Below are 22076 nucleotides of genomic sequence, written 5' to 3'. Positions count from 1 at the left end.
ATAGCTATAGACAACAGCGACAGTCTGACATCAAGTAATAAAGAATGTATCAATAGTTACATTTTGATGCTTAGAACACAAACCTGGATATTCTTGACCGCCGCAAGGCCATGAACGTACTAGCCTAGCCTAACCTTATTCATTTCAATTTAACCTACCCTAATTCAACCTGGCACTCAGTTTGAAGGTCTCAAGAGAGATATTTAGGTTTTTTTTTCTTATTTACTTATTCATCAGCAGTGATAATACTAGAGGAATAATTTGTTACGGAAAGCTGATTTATTTATCAACAGTGATAATACTAAAGGAATAATTTGTTATGGAAAGCTGATAGAAGTAAAAAGTGTCTTAGAAAAATAATCATTTCCTTGTAGTATTTTCTTTTGTCGTGTCAGTTAGAGTGTCGAAGATTTCTAGTAATGCCAGTGAAGGGAGGACGGGGAATGAGCAGGACATTTGGAATTGATTGAGTATTACTTGCACGACTATCACCTAACACTTGCACCAGCAATATTTCCACCTTTGCTTACTGGTTTACTTTATATGAATGAGGTTATGTCATTGTTTTCTACTTTTATAGTGAGTACTGCAAGTATTCTTCAAGATGATGTTATTGTCTGTCAGTTGTTTGATCATCAGTACTTAGCAGTTATCTACAGCATTTTCAATACGAGTACGACTGAATCGACTTGTTCGTTCACTAGGATGATTATCACCACTTTTGGGTTGTTCACAGTATTTTTAAAGATCACCATTGACTTCTTTGACCACAGTATAGGAATATCGAAACAGATGAACTGGATGCAATAAAAACAATGTTGGAAGCCACTGACATTTGTAAAAAAAAAAAGAGTAGTTCTCTGCTTCATTCATAATTTTCTTTTCGTCTTATTTTCGTTCTATCATCTTTCTCATTTCATTTCACACAAACTACTTGCTAAGTAAAGAAATTCGTGTCTGAACACCACAAACCTGTTTTTAGTATGCAATGCAACCCTACTTACTCAGAAACTCTCATAGTGATATCGTTATTATCTTTACTGATTTTGTCACTCCTTTTCTTTGACTGATGCCAGAGGGGAAGAGGAAGACGTTTTCGTTTCATAACTGGATAAGAACATTAAATTCTTTTTCTGCTGAACTTTTTACAACGGCATTTTTTCTATGGCAAATATGAATGAGAACATTGGCAAGTCTAGTAATATTTTCGTCAATATTTCTTTTTTTTTTATATTATTTCTCTAGTTACCCTTGCATAAAGAGCTTAGAAAATCTTGAGGATGGTACCATCTTTATAATTTGTGATGTGCTATTCTCTGCATCACACACATATACGTCCCTACCATTCTTATATTTTTATGTAGGAGAGATACCAGACAATGGAAACACACACACACACACACACACACACACACACACACACACACACAAAAGAATGCAACCGAAGTGTTGATCCCATACAGTCAGAAAGCAGAGGTAAACTGTCTTGAAACCACCTTCTTTAAAGAGTTCAAGTCATGGGAAGTGGAAATACAGAAGCAGACAGGGAACTCCAGAGTTTACCAGAGAAAGGGATGGATGTTTGAGATCATTGGTTAGCTCTTGTTACAACGGGTGGACAGTATAGAAAAAAAAAAAAACTTGTGCAGCGAGGCTGCAGGAGAAGGGGAGACACACACTTACTTCCACTTCAGTCCACAAAGACCTGTGACTTATTCATCTTGCCAAATGCCGATCTCAAGTTATAGTTGAAATTTGACCTTCAAGGTTATCTGAGTCTGCCAGAGACTATACTGACGTCCCAACTAAACTCAATCACTTCAAACAAATGGCTGTGGCACGAAGAAAGCCGTAAATTACCTACACAATGTATCATGGAGATGAAATAAAAGCTTCTAGAATATTTGAGAACATTCCGTTTTACCCCATGGACAGAGCAGTAAGTATGAAGCACACGGAACGTTTGGAAGGTGATGAGCGTCCTGGCAGAAGTGGTTTGATGGTGATGGTAAATGGTGAAAAGAATATGTCATCCCCATATCCACTCCTCATTGTACTGTCTCTTCTCCAGGTTGTTGGTCTCCGTCGTGACTCTGGTGTGCGTGGTGGGAGCAGCAATTGCTCTCTACGTGCCTGATGCCCAAGATAAACGCATCACTTCCTCCAATGGGTAAGTCATCGCCGCCTTAATGCTTCACCTCACACATACATGGCGTGCCTCCTCATTCATTTCAAACGGCATTTATATTGTGTTGTTAATATTCACTTTATTTGTCTTCCACTTCCCTCTGTTTTCATTTCTCTACGTATATTTCCCAAAATTTGTTATTAATTTTGTTGTGATGGCAGCAGAGATGGCAGCGGTGGCGGCACTAGACTAGATAGTGGCGGAGGTGACGGCAGTCGAACCGGTGGCGGTGGCAGCGGTGGCGGCAGTGGAAGTGGTGGAGGTGGCAGCGGTGGCGGCAGTGGAACAGGCAGCGGTGGCGGCAGTGGCGGCAGCGGTGGCGGCAGTGGAACAGGTGGAGGTGGGCGGCAGTGGAACAGGTGGAGGTGGCAGCGGTGGGGGCAGTGGAAGCGGTGGAGGTGGCAGCGGTGGCGGCAGTGGAACTGGTGGCGGTGGCAGCGGTGGCGGCAGTGGAAGCGGAGGCACCGGTGGCGGAGGTGGCAGCGGTGGAGGCAGCGGCGGTGGAGGAAGCGGCGGTGGAGGTGGCAGCGGTGGCGGTGGAGGCAGCGGTGGCGGCAGTGGAAACGGTGGAGGTGGCAGCGGTGGAGGCAACGGTGGGGGCAACGGTGGAGGAGGTAACGGTGGGGGTAATGGTAATGGTTGCGGCAATGGCAATGGTGGGGGTAATGGTAATGGTTGCGGCAATGGCAACGGTTTGGGTAATTGTAATGGTTGCTGCAATGGCAACGGTTTGGGTAATTGTAATGGTTGCTGCAATGGCAACGGTGGGGGTAATGGTAATGGTTGCTGCAATGGCAACGGTGGGGTAATGGTAATGGTTGCTGCAATGGCAACGGTGGGGGTTTTGTTTATCCTATATATCCCAGTCTTATATATCCCCATCCCTAACACTTGTTTAACTCTTCCCCCCTGCTCCCACTCTGTCTTCCCTGCTTGGCTCTTCTCATTACAACTTTATATTATAGTGGCCCAGTCCTATATATCCCTATCAGAGTGCCCAACACGAAACCACCTCTAACTAATTGTGGAGCTGAAGTGATATCATTATTCATATTTTCCAAGGAATGACCAACAACAGTGATAACAACACTGATAACAACAACACCGGTAACGCTGTTTACAGTGGCAACACTGGTAACAGCTGCACACCGGTAATATTGATAACAGCACCAACTGCATGCTGTTCCACACACACACACACACACACACACACACACAGACACACACAAAAGCACTATCACGACAATTGTGGTCCAGCAGTTGTGGTTATTAATCTACACAAAAATATGCACCGAGTATTCACTGTAATTTTCTGTTATGTATTCTAAACCATGAAAATAAATGCTCTGCAAATTGGTTAAGCTTTTCTTTGTATCAATTAAGACTGAAGAGTGAGTGGACTGTGAGTACTTAGCCTTTTTATGATGTAAGATGAGAAAGCTGCACGGTTAAAGTCAAAAGTAAGAGTAAAAAGAAAAAGACCACTTAGAATACCAAGGGCAAACGTAAGAGTAAAGAAAAAGACCCACTTAGAATGCCAGTCCCAGTGCAGGTCTGAGAGAGAGAGAGACCCAAAGGAAAGGTTTTTGTAAGGAGTTCCAGAGTTTACCAGTTTATCCCTCTTAGGTTCTGATGCTAATACGTAATGAGCATCAAGCAAAGTAGGGGAATAAATCCCACCGATGTGTTACTAAACCATTCCAGTGATCGAACCTAACAATATTGATACATGATGTAACGAAAGTGGGGAGGGGGTGTATAGAGGTGGCAAGAGTGTAAGCGGGTGATGTCACGCGGGTTAGTGAGGCTGGTGCGATAGGCCCTTTGTTTACCAGAGAAGCTGCGACAGCACCCATGGCAAAACGTAGAGAGACGCACCTACTACTCCCCTCGTGTGTTCCGTCTGCCGACCTATGTACTGTCTCTGTGAAGAGGATGAGCAGCTGTCCTGTGCTGTGAGGAATTGGCCGAGAATAGCTGTGCCGCGCTGCTGGGACGAGCGGTCAGCTGTGGACAGCTGTGTAGTCGCCTAGGGACGACTGGAGGACCTGTGAGGCCTGTCACGAATATATGTGCCTTCATCCTTGAGTACTTTGCAAGTTCCCACAGGGTGTGATTTATTGCCTCAGTTCCCCTTCCCTTCAAGTTTTTCTATAAGTATCAACTAAAATTAATGGGTGACTTGTAATTAGATGGGAAAATATAATGTGATTAATTATGTTTTTTTGCATTACAAATGTGAGAAGGAACTATTTATATATTTATTTTTTATACACACTGTTACTTTGTTTTGAAATATAGAGCTCAAAATGGCTGCCGTCTTGTGTTGTCAAACCCTTTTGAGCGAGCTGGTTTTACCAAGATTTTGCCTAATTCTCTTCAACATTATGGTGCCCAAACATGGGAGCTTTTAGATACATTGAACTAAAAGGTATTTAATCCCTGATTATTGTTACGAAGATGTCTCAGGACTTGAAAGAAGCTCGCAAGAAGAGGCAAAGGTTGGGTGGCATGCACCGTAAAAGAATTCCAAGATTTATATGAAGATGCTAACACCATCTTTGAGTTGTTAGATTCTGCTATTATACGTTGTATAGAAATTCTTTCTCTCGGCTGTGAAGTGATGAAAGGTGGTGAGTGTCTTAAGTCTATCAAACTAGGGCACTCAACCAGCAAGTGCCGCACTGTTAAAGGTACCAGGCAGCCATCACAATAGGGTTGAGGGTCCCTGGTCAATAGGTATCGTTGCGTAAGGTAAGTGTGACCTATTCCCAATCGCGCCAATACAGTCTGGGTACGGCGGTCGCGGATGTGCGTGTATGTCCAGTCATGGAGAACGGAAGTGGTGATCTCTCCCATTTTCGAGGTGGCAACCCCTGTTTGCCACCTCCTCTGCCAGCTTGCAACAATCGCCAGACGGATACACTTGAATACATCCGGAAACGGGACAGGGGCGGGGAATGGAGCGCGACTTGACGCCTCTTTTGCAAGGCTATCTCCCTGCTCGATCCCAGGGACACCTACATGACCAGGGATCCAGCAGAACCCAACAGAATATCCTCTTTTGGTAAGCAGATATAGCCACTCCAAAGCTGATAAAACCAATGGGTGAAGGGAAATAATAGAGAAGAGAGCAGTAAGAGCACTGCGAGAGTCATTAAAAATTGTAAAAGAGGAAACCAGGAGTGTTAAAAATACTCTGTAAAGCAAGGACCATGGCGGACAGCTTCGCAGTAAAGACTGATGCCACTGAAGGAAGGCTACCAGCTCGGTAAAAGGAGAGAAAGACTACACCAAACACAACACTTGCATCGGATTTGGAACCATCGGTAAAGACAGGGATGGCGTAGGAAGGGGTAGAGTAGCGTTCTAAAAACAATGTGTGGGACAGAGCTGACGGGAAATCATTTTTGCCATCCATTGCAAGAGGGCATAACAAGACAACGGGAAGCTGCCAATAACCAACTTGAGAGAGTCGGAAAGAGTAGACAGGAATGGGGGCGATAGATAAATCCGACATGAGAAAGGTGACTCGAAGGCCAAAAGGTTTAGGAAGACTAGGTTGAGTGACATACGCCTGCAAACGCGAGTCCGTAACATTGAAACACGAGGGACTGAATCAGGAAGACGGTGGGTGCGAAACCAACACCTGAGCAACGAAGACTGGCGCTGGAGGTCGAACGGACAGAAGCCAGCATCCAATAGGATGCTAGTAACTGGAGATGTCCGAAATGCACCCATAGCCAAGCGGACCCCAGCTTGATGCACGCGTAGCCATGCCTCCGCTGCAGAGGAGTAGATCTTACAACCGTATGCCAACTTGAGAATTAGAAGTGTACGGTGAAGAATCAGTAGAGTGTCCCTGTCCGCACCCAGAGAGGTGTGACTTAAAACCCGAAGAAGGGATAATGCCTTCCTACTAGATGCCTTAAGAGGATGGATGGATGGAATTTAAATTTATGGCGCCGCAACAACGACGGTCATATGGCGCCGCTACTATAAATTATATGCAACAAACGTGTATATATAAAAAACCTAATTAAAAGTGATTAAAAACAATACAATTAAAAAGGTAAAAACTTAAAATACTATAAACCTAAATAAAACATTAAAATACATAAGAGTAGAATAAAATAAAATTCATAGCTTTGGGAGAAGGCCAGCTTCTCCAAAAAATCTAAAAACGTCATGGCCTTGGGCCAGGCACTCTAGTTCAAGGACCTTTGAGATATAATAGACAGCGCTATCTCTACTGCGACAGCGGTAGAGGTAGCGATGTCTTAAATCAGTCAAACTAGGGCACTCCATTAGTAGGTGCCGCACCGTAAGCGGCACCAGGCAGTCATCACAGTAAGGTTGAGGGTCCCTGGTGAACAGGTACTTATTTGTAAGATACGTTTGACCTATACGCAGTCGCGCCAATAAAGTCTGTGCACGGCGATCCCGAACATGGGTGTATGTCCACTGTGGAAGACTGGAAGTAGTTATCTCTCCCATTTTCGAGGTTTCGACCCCCGTTAGCCATCTCCTCTGCCATATTGCTGCGACCGTCACACGAATAAGATGAAATACATCTCGAAACGGAACAGAGGCAGGATATGGAACGCGACTTGCTGCCTCTTTACCGAGGCGATCTGCGTGTCGATTCCCTGGAACACCTACATGACCAGGGACCCAACAGAACCCAACACGATATCCTCTTCTGGTAAGTAGATAGAGTCACTCCAGGGTTGATAAAACCAATGGGTGAAGGGAAATAAAAGAGAAGAGAGCAGTAAGAGCACTGCGAGAATCACTAAAAATTGTAAAAGACAAAACTGGGAGAGTAAAAATAATCTGTAAAGCTAGGACTATGGCAGATAGCTCCGCAGTAAAGACGGAGGCTACCGAAGGAAGGCTGCCAGAACGATAAAAAGAAGGGAAAACCACACTAAACTGAACGCCTGCGTCGGATTTGGAACCATCAGTAAAAACGGGGATGTCATCAGAATAGATAAAAAAGTGTTCTTAAAACCCGTGTGTGGGAGAGAGCTGGCAGAAAATCCTTCTTGCCATCCATGCCAGGAGGGCATAATGAAACAACCGGAAGCTGCCAAGAACCAACTCGTGAGAACCGGAAAGAGTAGACAGGAGTGGGGTCGATGGACAAATCCATCATGAGGTTTGCCACTCGAAGGCCAAAAGGTTTAGGTAGACTCGGTCGAGTGACATACGCCTGCGAACGCGAGTCCCGCAATATTGACAGACAAGGGACAGAATCAGGAAGACGGTGGGTGCGAAGGCAACATCGGAGCATCGAAGACTGGCGCCGGAGGTCGAGCGGCCAGAAACCAGCATCCACTAGAAGGCTAGGTATTGGAGATGTCCGAAATGCACCCGTAGCCAAGCGGACCCCAGCATGATGCACGGAGTCAAGCGTGCGTAGTCGTGCTTCCGTTGCGGTTGAGTAGATTTCATAGCCGTATTCCAGCTTGGGAAGTATAAGTGTACGGTGAAAAAGCAGCAACCTATCCCTGTCCGCAACCCAAGAGGTGTGACTTAAAACCCGAAGAAGGGATAATGCCTGCCGACAAGACGCCTTAAGAGAACGGAAATGGGGAACCCAGGTGAGACGGTTGTCAAATAAAAGGCCAAGATATCGAGTCGCCTCCACGCATGAGAGGCGTCTATTGGTGAGGTATAAATCAGGGTCTGGATGGACACCACGGTTGCGACAAAAATGCATGACTACGGTCTTCGAGGTGGAGAATCGAAAACCGTTCATGTTGGCCCAACTGGACAGCCAATTGATCGCCAGTTGGAGCTTGCGCTCAATCAGTGACATCTTAGCAGCAGCAAAAGAAATACATAAATCATCAACATATAAGGAGCTGTGAATGCCATCTGGAATAGTATCTATCACACCATTAATGGCGACTGCGAATAGTGTAACATTAAGAATTCTTCCCTGTGGGACACCATCATTTAGAGCAGTAGCCTCGGAGAGAACACTCCCAATTCGAACCCGTAAAAGACGTCTGGATAAAAACTGCTGAATGAAAATAGGAAGGTGACCACGAAGGCCAAAATTAAACAAGGACTGTAAAATGCCATGACACCAAGCCGTGTCGTAGGCCTTATCCAGGTCAAAAAAGACTGTTACTTGATGGTGGTGATTAGCGAAGGCCTCACAAATAGAAGACTCTAAGGATAAAAGAGCATCAGTAGTAGACCTCATCTTTCGGAAGCCGTACTGTACCGATGACAAGTACTTCCCCTTCTCTAAATACCACATGAGTCTAACATTTACCATCTTTTCTAACACTTTACAAATGCAAGATGTCAAAGATATAGGACGGTAGTTCGTAGCCTGAAGATTATCTTTCCCAGGCTTCGGAAATGGGAGAACCACTGCGACAGCCCAAGAAGATGGAAAGTCACCGGTATGCCAAATCATATTATAAAGATTTAATAAAAAGTTAAAAGCACTGTCAGACATGTGGCGCAAGAAGGCATAAGGAATATCATCTGGGCCAGGAGAAGAGTCGTGACACTGGGACAAAGCAGTCCGCAACTCGGAGGCAGAGAAGGGGACATTATAGAACTTCCCTCCAGTGGAAGAAAAATTTATGTAGAGAGATTCCATTCTCTGGCGGTGACGTGCCCCCGGGGCTGCAGATTCTTTCTGGAAAACACTGGCAAAGTGCTCCGCGAAGAGGTCGGCGACAGTTTAGGGTCTGGCACCGTTCGCCTAGCAGACAACAAAACTGGTGGGGGAGGAGCAGAATACTTCCCAGCAATTCGGCGGAGTTTGTTAAAGACATCCGTAAGAGAGGTGCGGGCATTAATGGAAGATACTTAAGCTTTCCAAGAAGCTCTTTGTGCCCTTTTCAAAACGCGGCGGGTTTGAGCTCGGCAGCGTCGAAAAGCTTCCAGACACTGCGGGTCCCCACGATGTCGCCGGAGACGAGAGAAAGCTGCCCGTTTCTCTTTCACAGCGTTTGTGCATGCTGCGTTCCACCAAGGAACGAGACGCTTAGTAAAGCGACCGGACGTCCTAGGGATTGTCTGAAGCGCTGCGGAATGTAAAAAATCAGTAAAATAATCAACAGCCTCAGCACAAGTAGAAAAGTCAGCCAACGGACGGATAAAAGAGCTAAGGTCTGTGAATCGAGGCCAATCTGCCTTGTCTAAAACCCAGCGTGGGGGCCGGGACTGTGGCTCAGAGTTCACAGATTCCAATAAAATAGGAAAGTGGTCACTACCGTGTAAATCCGGTAGGACCCGCCAATTAAAATCGAGGAAAGAATTAGAAGTAGAGATAGAAAAAGCTGTAAAACTGTAAAAGTCCCAGTAGGACTGTGGAAATGTGTAACACCCCCGGAATTTAAAATCTCCAATCCCTCATCCTCAATAAAAGAACCGATTAAAACCCCACGAGGATTACTAGCACCTTCATCCCACAATGGGATGACGGCCATTAAAATCTCCCAACAAGAGAAAAAAAAAGAGAGTCAGGTGACGCACCAAGCCTTCAAGCTCACCCCTGGAGACAGGAACCCGAGGAGAGAGATATAAACTGCAAATGGTGTAGGATCGTCCTATAAAGACCTTAACAGCAACCACCTGAAGGGGAGAGTTAAGTTGTAAAAGGACAGCAGGTATATCCTAACGGGCTAGAATAGCTGTGCCACCGTGGTGGCCCGGTTCAGGGAAAGGAGTGCTAAAACAGGCACGATAGCCAGAAGGACTAGAATAAGTACAATCACTTAACATAGTCTCTTGTAGAGCTACAAAGGCTGGAAAGAACTCCGACAATAAAGCTCAGAGTTCCCCCCACGAGGCACGAAGGCCTCTACAGTTCCACTGTAGAAGCTTGAAGATGACTATTTAGGTGCAGTGGACGGGCGAGCCTTTTGAAGGGGCTGCCCGTGACTCACCTGACTAGAAATAATTAACCCGTACAGCGGCAGCAGATCTGAGACTTTGTGATTTCGCCAGTGCTGGCCACATCATGGATTTTTTTTTTTGCTAAACCAGTCTTAAATGATGTGAAACAAATGAAAATGACAGTCATTCCTCCCAGAACTGACTGGATGTGGTATTAATTGTTGCGAGATGTTTTGCCCTAAGGTTAGCGACTTAGCAAAGCCTTATGTGACTAGCTTATTCGCTTCCTCGTTTCTCACCAGTCGATCCCCGAGTTGGACACAAGCATAATATCGTTCCTGAGTTGAAAGAAAAACAATATATCATGTTTTGCTGTTTGGGAGCGTTTGTGGGTAAAAATAGACACGAGATATCGCGAGGGAGTGTTGCTTTTTCGCGGTGCAAATATTTTCCGAGTAATATGTACTTGTTTTTCCTTATAACAAAGCGATTGGAAAATTCTTATTTATGTCATACAAAGTTTTCACTACCACAATATAACAGTTACCAAAAACATCTGAAAACGTAAGAGTAAGTAATGGAAATTACGCTTTGTTCATAATAGCGGAGTTGAGGCGTCAGTCTCCCGCTACACTGAGCTGAAGACAGCAGAAACTGCTAAAGTTCAGATATGTAAAAAATAAATACAGGAAGCATTCATGTTAGCAGGGACGAGGAGACAGCATGAGCAATGTCTACAGTGCATGATGGCAGTATAATGGTGGGTTTTGAGGACGCAATACCTCCGAAAACACGAGGAAGCTCGCCGACGTATCTCATACGTCTCTGACGCCCGGTTCACTCAGAGTAGCCGACGTATGTCGTACGTCTCTGACGCTGTACGGGTTAACCGACGAGAAGACACCGGGAGTTGTGATGTGCTGGGTCGTTGGACCGCTGCCTTTCAGCCTACCGGTGAGAAATGCGAACCAGCATCACTCCTACCGGTCTTCGGAGGATAAGGGTCAGGCTGGATTCCACTTTTTGACACAGCGGGTTCACAAGGGACGGCTGTGACAATATCATCGGACGTCTCCATGCTAAGACCGTCCTCATCACAAGAAGCCCGATCTGAGACGGAGGGCGTCACAGAAGGCTGGGCAGAAACTACTTAAGCTACCATTGCAGAGCGGTCCCTGGGGGACTCACGATCACGTACACCGGGAGATTGCTTAGGCTGAGCTAAATCTATCGACTCCGCAGAGCCGCGGTGACGTTTGGTCAGTCCCTTCAAAGGCTTAGGCGATGCAGGGGGGCAAATGGACATCCACTAAATGGGTTACCTTGGTCATATCCGAATTATTCCCGTCACTTCTTACAGATGACTCAACTGAGTCGTCGGACAAAAGGGCAAACCTATTGGCCAAATGAACAGGACCACCCGCCCCAACAGAGCGAGAGGTAGCAGTTGTCGTCGTCTTCGGACCGGCAGACTCGGCTGAAGAGCGAGCGGACAATGAAGCAAAGGATGTCGCACCAGTACCGTCCTTCTGGCGGTACAGGAGTTCACGGCGGTCGCTACCTAGGCTGATGAACTGAGTGTTAGCAAGCTGTAAAATGTCCTGCTCCAGGCAATACCTGGGGCATTGTCTGGAACAGGCCTAGTGAGCATCACGGCAATGGAAACAGTAAGCAGCAGCATTGCAATGCTCCTCAGAGTGTGAATCTAGTGCAGAGCAATTACCACATCGAGCAGCTTCCTTACAGGAGCTTTTGCCGTGACCGTAGCGGTAGCATGAGAAACATTGAAGAGGACGGGAAACAAAACGTCTCACCCTAAGATTGATAGGACCGATATGAACACGGTCAGGAAGGGTGGAAAAAAAAAAGGTGAGAAGGACTATGTTGGAGGAGTTCCTCATCTTAGTCACCTTTTGGACTGAGCTAGGACACATTGCTAGTATTTCCTCCTCTGAAAATTCATAAAGATCTGTAGTACGCCACAAACCGACGTGGAGGCGGGATGTGGCGAACTTCTGGAACTGAATTCTCTAAATAGTTTTCAAAAACATTTGGGATGTAATCCATGTCACTGTCTGAAATATTACGTGACTGGAGAAATTCAGTTTTGAAGCCAGAGCCGGCAAGAGATGCTACATGTTCATAAGCCAGACGGGCTTCGTCACATGACAGAAAAGTCACATGGCAGCGGTTAGATGAAAAATCCTTATCATAAACAAGTCGAATGCGAACAACCGTGCCAAACACCTTGAGAAGTGAGTGCAAGGCGTGATAAGAAAATGATGGGTTAACATTTACCATCACAAGGGAGTCATATGCAGCAGAAATACGTCCCTCAGAAAAACTCCCAGAACAGGAGACTGCTGCGGGAGGCTCTTGTGGAGGGAAATCCTCCTTCCCACTCAGAGCTAAAGATGACGTCTCGCGGGCCATGTCAGCCACCTCACGAGAACCTGACAGTTTTTTGTGTTTAACCTTATGTATAAAGTTACACAAAAAGTTGGCTCCAGGGGCAAGGGAACCCACCTACTGGGACTACGATGGGAGGGAGCGCTGGCTGCCGTGGACGGGGTACCTCGTTCCCATGCGGACCAGTCGTTTTAAAAAAAGTTCCCACATGATACGAAAGTTTGTCCACGACAGAGCTGAGTTCCCCTTCCCAAAGCATCCCAGCCTGAACACCCAACCATCCAGCACAGGACGGCCCCTATTTGGCGATCCCTCCAGCGGGTGGCTCCGCTGGTCCACTGGCAGCCTATGTAGGAACCATTTAGTCTGGCCCCTCACTGGTGACCTTACTAGCATGGGTAGCCCTCTTCCACTCGAAAGGGCAGAGCAGGGGCCTAAGCCCCATCTAGCCTAGCTCGCCAGGTCACAGGGGTGTTACGTTCACTGGTTAAACGGGTAAGATTGGCATTGGGGAGCTCTGTGAACAATAACAATAAAAAAAACCACTGCAGGTTCAACTGGTGAGGAAATGCAAAGGGTGCACTTTAAAAAGCTATTTTAAGAACCCATAATGAAACTGACACACATAGATATAACATGAAACATGAAACTGACATACACATAGTTATAACATGAAACATATGAAACTGATATACACATATACATATAACGCAGAAATAAATACAACAATAAAGAACCCAACTTAATACCTAACAATAATACTAATCCTATATGGAGGCAATGTGGAAAAACACGGGATGAGGGGAAGTGATACTTATGCGGTGTCGCAGTGGTGAAGTGCTGGGTGATGATTGATCCCACGATAGTCCAAGAGGCGTTGTGTTCACTGGTTGAGGCCTGGACCTCGAACTCACTTCCAGAAAGCTAAGAGCTGGCTTAACACTTCCGGTTGAGTCGAATGGGGCCGCGTGAATCCAACTTCGGGACAGTAGCGGGGCTTTATGAGACGGTGACGTGGAAGGTTCATGAGACGGTGGCGTGGAAGGTTCACGAGACGGTGACGTGGAAGGGGAGGCGCAGAGGTGGCGAACGAGGTAACAAGCGGAGTAGGGGATGGTAGTGGAGTATGTTACGGGCGGGACGTAACAGGGGCACGCAAGACCCCCCACCACGACAAGGCGGTTCCCATCTGGGCGGGTTGTCCGAGGGGAAAGCATTACGTCAACATGGTGTAATCTATACTCCCATTGGCTAAACACTTCAAGCCTCCCAGAGGGCGAGATTATAAAGTAATCTGATTGGGCCCCGCACGATCGCCTTGCTCTCTCTAGCAAAGGGACAACAAAGATGACGTCACGACACTCTACAATACCCGACAAGCAGCCGCCTACACACAAAAGTACATATAAGTAATACAATATATACATACGAACATAATATACAATGAAATAATAAATGGGTAAATAATACATACACAAGATAGGTCATCCTGAGAGCATTACAATAATACACAACAAAAACATTGCTGGCAGGACGCCATAACATCTTAAGCTAAAATGCATTATATTAAATTAATATATGACGGTGGTAACACCCTACACACCCTTAAACACCCTATCTTATTTCACACCCTTTCAACACCCTATTTTATCTCTCACCTTCACACACCTCCACACACCTCAAAACACCCCTAAAACACCATACATCACCATACACCTAATTCATTTACGAGGTATTTTAGAATCCATGTTAATCTGTCTCTGAAACTATAACATATCTGTCATACCCTGGCATGCCACAGCCGGGTGGGACATAGCGTGATGCAGCAGTGGCACAAGGATGTAAATAATTACGTCTACGGGAGAATTGTAAAAGGGACCCTGCTGTGAACACGAGAGTGAGAGGCAGAACAGAGGCAGAACATAAACAAAGAGAGAGGGAAACCAGACATCGGATGGTGCGCAGACCCAAACAAACACTCAAAACAAAATACTCTGGTTACGACGTTGGAGAGTGGTATAGTCAACACGTGTTTCCCCACGTGTAGTTGAACAGGATGGGTGGTTTTAAATGGCCAATGAACAAGCAGTATTTCATGTTTAGACCAATGGTGAACGTGCTATGAGACTAGGGAAAAGTTGAGCCTATGAAACACCAGTAAGGCAATGTTGTGTATACTACGTTTAAGGTTGTTTCTACATTACCTTCGTATGTGTTCTCGTCCTTACATTGTCACACGTGGACCTCCACATGTCTGATCTCTGAATGGTAGATGGTAAAATGGGCGTGGAGAAAAGGTACGAAACCTTGAGTATTTAAAATAAGCAGAAACCCGCAAGAGGATATATCTAGAATCTTGGCAGAAACGAGAGGAGAAAGCAGAAGGCAGTGGCCGAGAGGAGGAGAAGAAACATTCGAGTCATGGACAGACTCTTTCTTGTATTAGTGAGTAAAGCTCTATAGTTGTTAATGCAGTCTAAGACAATGTTTATGTCATTTAAGTGAAAGGAGGAAACAAATATAGGATGTGTATTTATTAGGATGTTATATTAAGATTTTATGTATGTGTAGTGCAATTCCCACAGTTGATGCATTAAGATATATAATATTGAGGAGATAATTACATATGATATATTGTGGTGTATACATTATATGGGCATTTATAAAAGTCAAGCATTGAGTTGATATTGAGATGCATCAGCTGTGAAATTGGCACCTAGTGTTTGTGGTTTTATTGTATGTGATTAACATTGATGAAGGATTTACGGAGATAAGGATTTATGGAGATGAGCTTAACATTTCTAAGGGCATTGATTGAATTTGTGTGACATTATGAGCAATCTTGAAAAGTGGTGTAATTAATCTTAGATGAATTAAAATTAGAAAATACAATACCGTATAATATATTACCTGCAGTAAGAATAAGTCTTCACTTAGAATAACACGATTGCAACTTGCAACGAACTTCCGAAATATCCTTAAAAACCATTACAACTGTTTCTAAGGGTCCAGAGATATGATTAGTGTTGTAAAGGGTATATGTATCAGTGTTTCAGCATTACGCAACAAGATTGTTTTATATCTTGATTTATAAGTCATGGCCACGCTATTTACTACCAAGTCTGGAAAGTCTGTGCTTTTCTTGAATGCTTCGAATTAGTCCTGATGTTAGATAGAATTCACTAAATGATGTTTTTTTTTCTATTGTTGATATTTGAGAAGAATATTAGTTTGAAAAAAGCAAACAAATAAAAAAAATCATCATATACAGTATTAATACAGTCACTTCGAAGTATCTCATCCGAACTCAGCTGCGCCACGCCCTCTACAAAGCTACTCACACTCCCATAAGAAAACATAACACAACTGGAAAATTGTGGCTAAGTAGTTCAAATACACATAAGTAACTAAAGCCAACATCACGCGCACTCACCTCAGTCAGGGTAGTCAGCAGTATCAGCAGGATGGGACAGCGCGAGCGAGGCGACACAAAAATGGAAAACAAATCGTCGACCGTGGTCTCGGCAACATTAAAGATTGCACCATGCAGAATTAAGTTCACACGTGTCAATATTCGACTGAAATTGCAACTTTTTTTATTTATTTATTTTTTATTTATACTATGTGGGCTTTTCAAGGGAATTTATGGGCTAAAGGGGATACTTTTTGTGGTACCTCCTATCTCAAAGCCCACCCGCTAGGAAACCGTTGCCCAGAGTGAAGAAGCCCAACCTATACTCGGACCGTGGACAGGATTCGAACCCGTGCTCGGACCCCAAAGCACGCATGGTTCAACTGTACCTCGGCGGCCCCAATAAATATCGATAGCCGATACTTCGCGGATCGGCTGGTTGGCGGGAAGTGAATGTAAACAAACAGCTACCCAACAAAATGCCTTGCTCTGGTGACGATGACGATTGCGATTAAATCAAATCATCACAAATCTTCAACTATCACCTTGCAGAGTTAAGGCAGGTTCACACGTGTCAATATGCGACTGAAATTGCAAGACTTTAGAAGTATCAACTGAGACCTTCTAGTCGGAACACGTTCACAAATAGGGAATGCGAAGTATCGGCTGGTTGGCGGGAAGTGAGTGTAAACAAACAGCTACCCAACAAAATGCTTTGTTCTGCTGGTGACGATAACGATGGCGATCAAATTAAATCATCACAAATCCTCAATCCTCACCTCGAACAACACCCTGCACAGAGGGAAGCACTCACCGGAGAGTGGCAGCTGTCTCATCGAATGCTTATTTGCGTAACAAATTTTTTACTATAGATTTAATTTTTAGGATTCCAGTTGTGCTCTTTTTCCCTCATCAACTAAAAAATCTTCTCTACAATGACACCACATCTCCAAACCTTTCTCCGCGACGTTACAACGTAAAGAAAGTTTCAAATCGACTGAACAAGACCAAAACGTTAGTCTTGTTTAGCGACTGGTTTTTCCAGTAGCTAGACACTGATATTCAGTCGAAAACTCTACCGACTTGGATTTTCGGTTGCAAATTGACGTGTGAACCCGCCTTTAAACTCTAGCACACTGACTGGACATGAGTGGGTTTAGTAGTCATAGGAGATATAGAAAATTTATACACTAAATTTAGAAATACAACTGGATAGGGAGTATTCTGAAGAAGTAAATATATATTCCAATCACCAAAGATATAAGCAGCAGTATACTCGTGTGTCTTGCAATAAATGCATACCTGTCAAGTATTACATGTTTCTGCGTAAGACACGTAATTTCTATGATTTTCAAGTCACACGGCTTAAGTTGAAAATGTTCTTTTTTTTCTCCGCTTGCGATGCTTTTATTTATGTGCTTTTTATGTGCTTTGTTTCAAGCGTTATATATATATATATATATATATATATATATATATATATATATATATATATATATATATATATATATATATATATGACACTTCTCCCAACAGTATTGTTTTTCATTATGTGGTGTTCATACGGTGTCATGTGTTTACTTTATGTTTTCATTCTGCATTTGTTTCGAGGCAAATAAATATTGAATGAAAGAAATGTTTCTTTATGGTTTAATATACACAAACTTGTGATCTCTAACGCAAAACCTTACGCCAAGACTCTACAGTAGCTTGGCAGGTATGATAATGTAATCAAGTAAACTATTCATCTGTAAAGTTAGTTAAGCTATTATTGGAAGGTCGATAATCAGAAGCTAAGAAGAAAACGTTTTTTGCCACGATATGTTTTCCACACAAACACACTCCAGACAGGGGTGATATACACTTCCGTACTGCAGCAGTGACGAGATGTAGGGGCCTACGCCTCACTCATATATATGGGTACTCCACAGCCGTGTCTGTTGCGGTGTTTACAGCGGAGTAACATACAACGGGGCAATATTATCGTCAAGTCGGGTTTCGAAAAAAAGAAAAAAAGAAAAAAACGTCAAAGTCTGTTTTTCAAAATACTCAAAATTTGATCTTGAGCACACTTCAAGTTTGATGCTATGCTAGTAATATTCATTAGAAAAATTGTAAAAGAACTATACCTAATCATCTAGAAAGTTACTACACATGGTCAATATTTAGATTGGGGTCTCTGACCAGTGCCAAATATAAATTTAATATTACTTAAGGACTTCTGCTTTTATGACTCCTAAAAATTAATCCTAGTACCCTATTTGCAATATTTCTAGCCGCTTTGCATTGTTTGTTCTTAGACTAAGATCGGAGCTAGCTATAACTCCTAAATCTTTTTTCCATATCCTGAACTTGCCAGGGCCTCGTTGTTTATTGTGTGCGTATTGTGTGGATATCTTCTATCTAATCTTTCCATTTGTTAAATGTACGAGTCGGTCACCGTGTCAGTGAGTCTTTGCTGACGAATGTCCACAGGAGAGCTTGTCGGAGATGGAGTTTAGCGATCGTATGATCAATCCGCGACGCTCCCAGCGATTACCAGGGAGCCCTGCTAGTGTGTATGCACACTGTCTTAGTGTGATATAGTTAACTGTATACTTAATATAGTGATAAACCTAACTGTATTTATATCAATAGCCCTTGGAAAGCTGTGTGAGAGAGATAGTGAGCTCGTGACACTTACCCCTTACTGACCGTTCACCTACCAACATCAAAGTGCCCTTGACATTAACTATTACCGCGGGAATATTTGAGGCAACAGTTAAAATGAAATAACCAGTATCTTTACTATATTTAATTTACTTTTGGCATAATTAGCTGCACAGATCATCGTGTCTCTTGTGGCGTTTTTTTTTTTTTATAGTGAAGTCATGCATTGAATTGAAGACAGAACAGTTATTCCGTTTTCTTTGAAGTATTGGTAGATATGGCAACGTCGTACGGATGATTACCTACACCTTTTTGGGGAGCAGGACATTCTACAGCTTGCCAATAGTCAGTTTCTCAGCCTCGGTAGCGCCCGCCGTGAACTCCTGTACCGCCAGAAGGACGGTACTGGTGCGACATCCTATGCTTTATTGACCGCTCGCTCTTCGGCTGAGTCTGCCGGTCCGAAAACAACTCCTGCTACCTCTCGCTCTGTTGGGGCGGGTGGTCCTGTTTATCTGGCTAAAAGGTTTGCCATTTTGTCTGATGACTCGGTTGAGTCATCTCTTAGAAGTGACGAGAAAAATACGGACTTGACCAAAGTCACCCATGTAGTAGATGTCCATTTGCCACCTGTATCTCCTAAGCCTTTCAAGGGTCTAACCAAACGGCACCGCGGCTCTGCGGAGTCGATTAGATTTAGCTCAGCCTAAGCAGTCTAAGTTTTCTCCCGGTGTACATAATCGTGAGTCCTCCAGGGACCGCTCTGCAATGGTAGCTCCAGTAGTTTCTGTCCAGCCTTCTGTGACGCCCTCTGTCTCAGATCGGGCTTCTTGTGATGAGGACGGTCTGAGCATGGAGACGTCCGATGATATTGTCACAGCCGTCCCTCGTGGACCCACTGTATCGGAAAGTGCAGTCCTGCCTGATCCTCGTCCTCCGAGGACCGGTAAAAGTGATGATGGTTCGCATCACCCACCGATAAGCCGAAAGGCTGCGGTCCAACGACCCGGCACATCTCAACTCCCGGTGTCTTCTCGTCGTTTGATTATTTCTAGTCAGGTCAGTCACGGGCAGCCTCAAAAGGCTCGCTCGTCCACTGCACCCAAATAGTCATCTTCAAGCTTCTACAGTGGAACTGTAGAGGCCTTCGCGCCTCGTGGGGAACTCCGAGCTTTGCTGTCGGAGTTCTCTCCAGCCTGTGTAGCTCTACAAGAGACTATGCTAGGTGATAGTACTTATTCTAGTCCTCCTGGCTATCGTGCCTTTTTAACACTCCTTTCCTGACCAGGGCCACCACGGTGGCACAGCTATTCTAGTCCGTCAGGATATACCTGTTATCCCGGTACAACTTAACTCTCCCTTCAGGTGGTTGCTGTTAAGGTCTTTATGGGACGACTGTACACCATCTGCAGTTTATATCTCCTCCTCGGCTTCCTGTCTCCAGGGGTGAGCTTGACGGCCTGGTGCGTCAGCTGACTCCGCCTTTTCTTTGTTGGGAGATTTTAACGGCCGTCACCCATTGTGGGATGAAGGTGCTAGTAATCCTCGTGGGGTTTTAATCGGTTCTTTTATTGAGGATGAGGGATTGGAGATTTTAAATTCTGGGGATGTTACACATTTCCACAGTCCTACTGGGACTTTTACAGCTATCGATCTTTCTCTTTGTACATCTAATTCTTTCCTTGATTTTAATTGGCGAGTCCTACCGGATTTACACGGTAGTGACCACTTTCCGATTTTATTGGAATCTGTGAACTCTGAGCCACAGTCCCGGCCACCACGCTGGGTTTTAGACAAGGCAGATTGGCGTCGATTCACAGACCTTAGCTCTTTTATCCGTCCGCTGGCTGACTTTTCTACTTGTGCTGAGGCTGTTGATTATTTTACCGATTTTTTTTTATTTCTTTAGCGCTTCAGACAATCCCTAGGACGTCAGGTCGCTTTACTAAGCGTCCCGTTCCTTGGTGGAACGCAGCATGCACTGCAGCGGTGAAAGAGAAACGGGCAGCTTTCTCTCGTTTCCGGCGACATCGTGGGGACCCGCAGTGCCTGGAAGCCGCGTTTTGAAAGAGGCACAAAGAGCCTCGTGGAAAGCCTATGTCTCTTCCATAAACGTCCGTAGCCCTCGGATGTCTTCATCAAAGTCCGCGGAATTGCTGGGAAGTATTCTGCTCCTTCCCCATCAATTTTGTTGTCTGCTGGGCGAACGGTGGCAGAACTTAGGAATGTCGCCGACCTCTTCGCGGAGTACTTTGACAGTGTTTCCCGGAGGCATCCTGCAGCCCCGGGCGCACGTCACCGCCAGAGAATGGAATCTCTCGGCATAAACTTTTCTTCCGCTGGAGGGTAGTCTTATAATATCCCTTTCTCTGCTTCCGAGTTGCGGACTGCTTTGTCCCATTGTCACGACTCTTCTCCTGGGCCAGATGATATACCTTATGCCTTCTTGCGTGACATGTCTGACAGTGCTTTTAACTTTCTTTTAAATCTTTATAATATGATTTGGCATACCGGTGACTTTCCATCTTCTTGGGCTGTGGCAGTGGTTCTCCCATTTCCGAAGCCTGGGAAAGATAATCTCCAGGCTACGAACTACCGTCCTATATCTTTGACATCCTGCATTTGTAAAGTTTTAGAAAAGATGGTAAATGTAAGACTCATGTGGTACTTGGAGAGGGGGAAGTACTTGTCATCGGTACAGTACGGCTTCCGAAAGATGAGGTCTACTACTGATGCTCTTTTATCCCTAGAGTCTTCCATTTGTGAGGCCTTCGCTAATCACCACCATCAAGTAACAGTGTTTTTAGACCTGGAGAAGGCCTACGACACGGCTTGGTGTCATGGCATTTTACAGTCTTTGTTTAATTTTGGCCTTCGTGGCCACCTTCCTCTTTTTATCCAGCAGTTTTTATCCAGACGTTTTTTACGGGTTCGTGTGGGGAGTGTTCTCTCTGAGGCTACTGCTCTAAATGATGGCGTTCCACAGGGAAGTATTCTTAGTGTTACATTATTTGCAGTCGCCATAAATGGTGTTATTGATACTCTCCCAGATGGCATTCACAGCTCCTTATATGTTGATGATTTATGTATTTCATTTGCTGCTGCTAGGATGTCACTGATTGAGCGCAAGCTCCAACTGGCGATCAATAGGGTGTCCAGTTGGGCCAACATGAACGGTTTTCGCTTCTCCACCTCGAAGACCGTAACCATGCATTTTTGCCGCAACCGTGGTGTCCATCCAGACCCTGATTTATACCTCGCCAATAGACGCCTCTCATGCGTGGAGGCGACTCGATATCTTGGCCTTTTGTTTGACAACCGTCTCACCTGGGTTCCCCATTTCCGTTCTCTTAAGGTGTCTTGTCGGCAGGCATTATCCCTTCTTCGGGTTTTAAGTCACACCTCTTGGGGTGCGGACAGGGACACTTTGCTGCTGCTTCACCGTACACTAATCCTTCCAAAGCTGGAATACGGCTGTGAGATCTACTCATCGCAACGGATGCACGACTACGCACGCTTGACTCCGTGCATCATGCTGGGGTCCGCTTG

The 22076-nt window shown here is 44.8% G+C and overlaps 1 protein-coding gene across 3 annotated transcripts in view; it reads left to right on the top strand.

Annotated features, from left to right (window-relative positions):
- The window catches only part of LOC123516146 (putative glycine-rich cell wall structural protein 1), a 4276-nt gene extending 732 nt beyond the window's left edge, over positions 1–3544 (top strand). Inside the window, exons 2-4 of one of the 3 annotated variants that reach the window (XM_045275303.1) lie at positions 2072–2170; positions 2362–2477; positions 2548–3544. In XM_045275303.1, the coding sequence (XP_045131238.1) occupies positions 2072–2170; positions 2362–2477; positions 2548–3206 (874 nt within the window). In that variant the 3' untranslated portion in view covers positions 3207–3544. Of the gene's footprint in view, positions 1–2071; positions 2171–2349; positions 2478–2547 lie in introns of all 3 variants that reach the window. The other 2 variants (XM_045275293.1, XM_045275284.1) reach the window with 2 other exon arrangements.
- The last annotated feature ends 18532 nt before the right edge of the window (positions 3545–22076 follow it).

The sequence above is a fragment of the Portunus trituberculatus genome, chromosome 5, assembly GCF_017591435.1.
Source record: "Portunus trituberculatus isolate SZX2019 chromosome 5, ASM1759143v1, whole genome shotgun sequence".
NCBI lineage: Eukaryota > Metazoa > Arthropoda > Malacostraca > Decapoda > Portunidae > Portunus > Portunus trituberculatus.
Note: the sequence above shows the minus strand (reverse complement) of the source record. Positions and strands in the feature narration are given on the sequence as shown.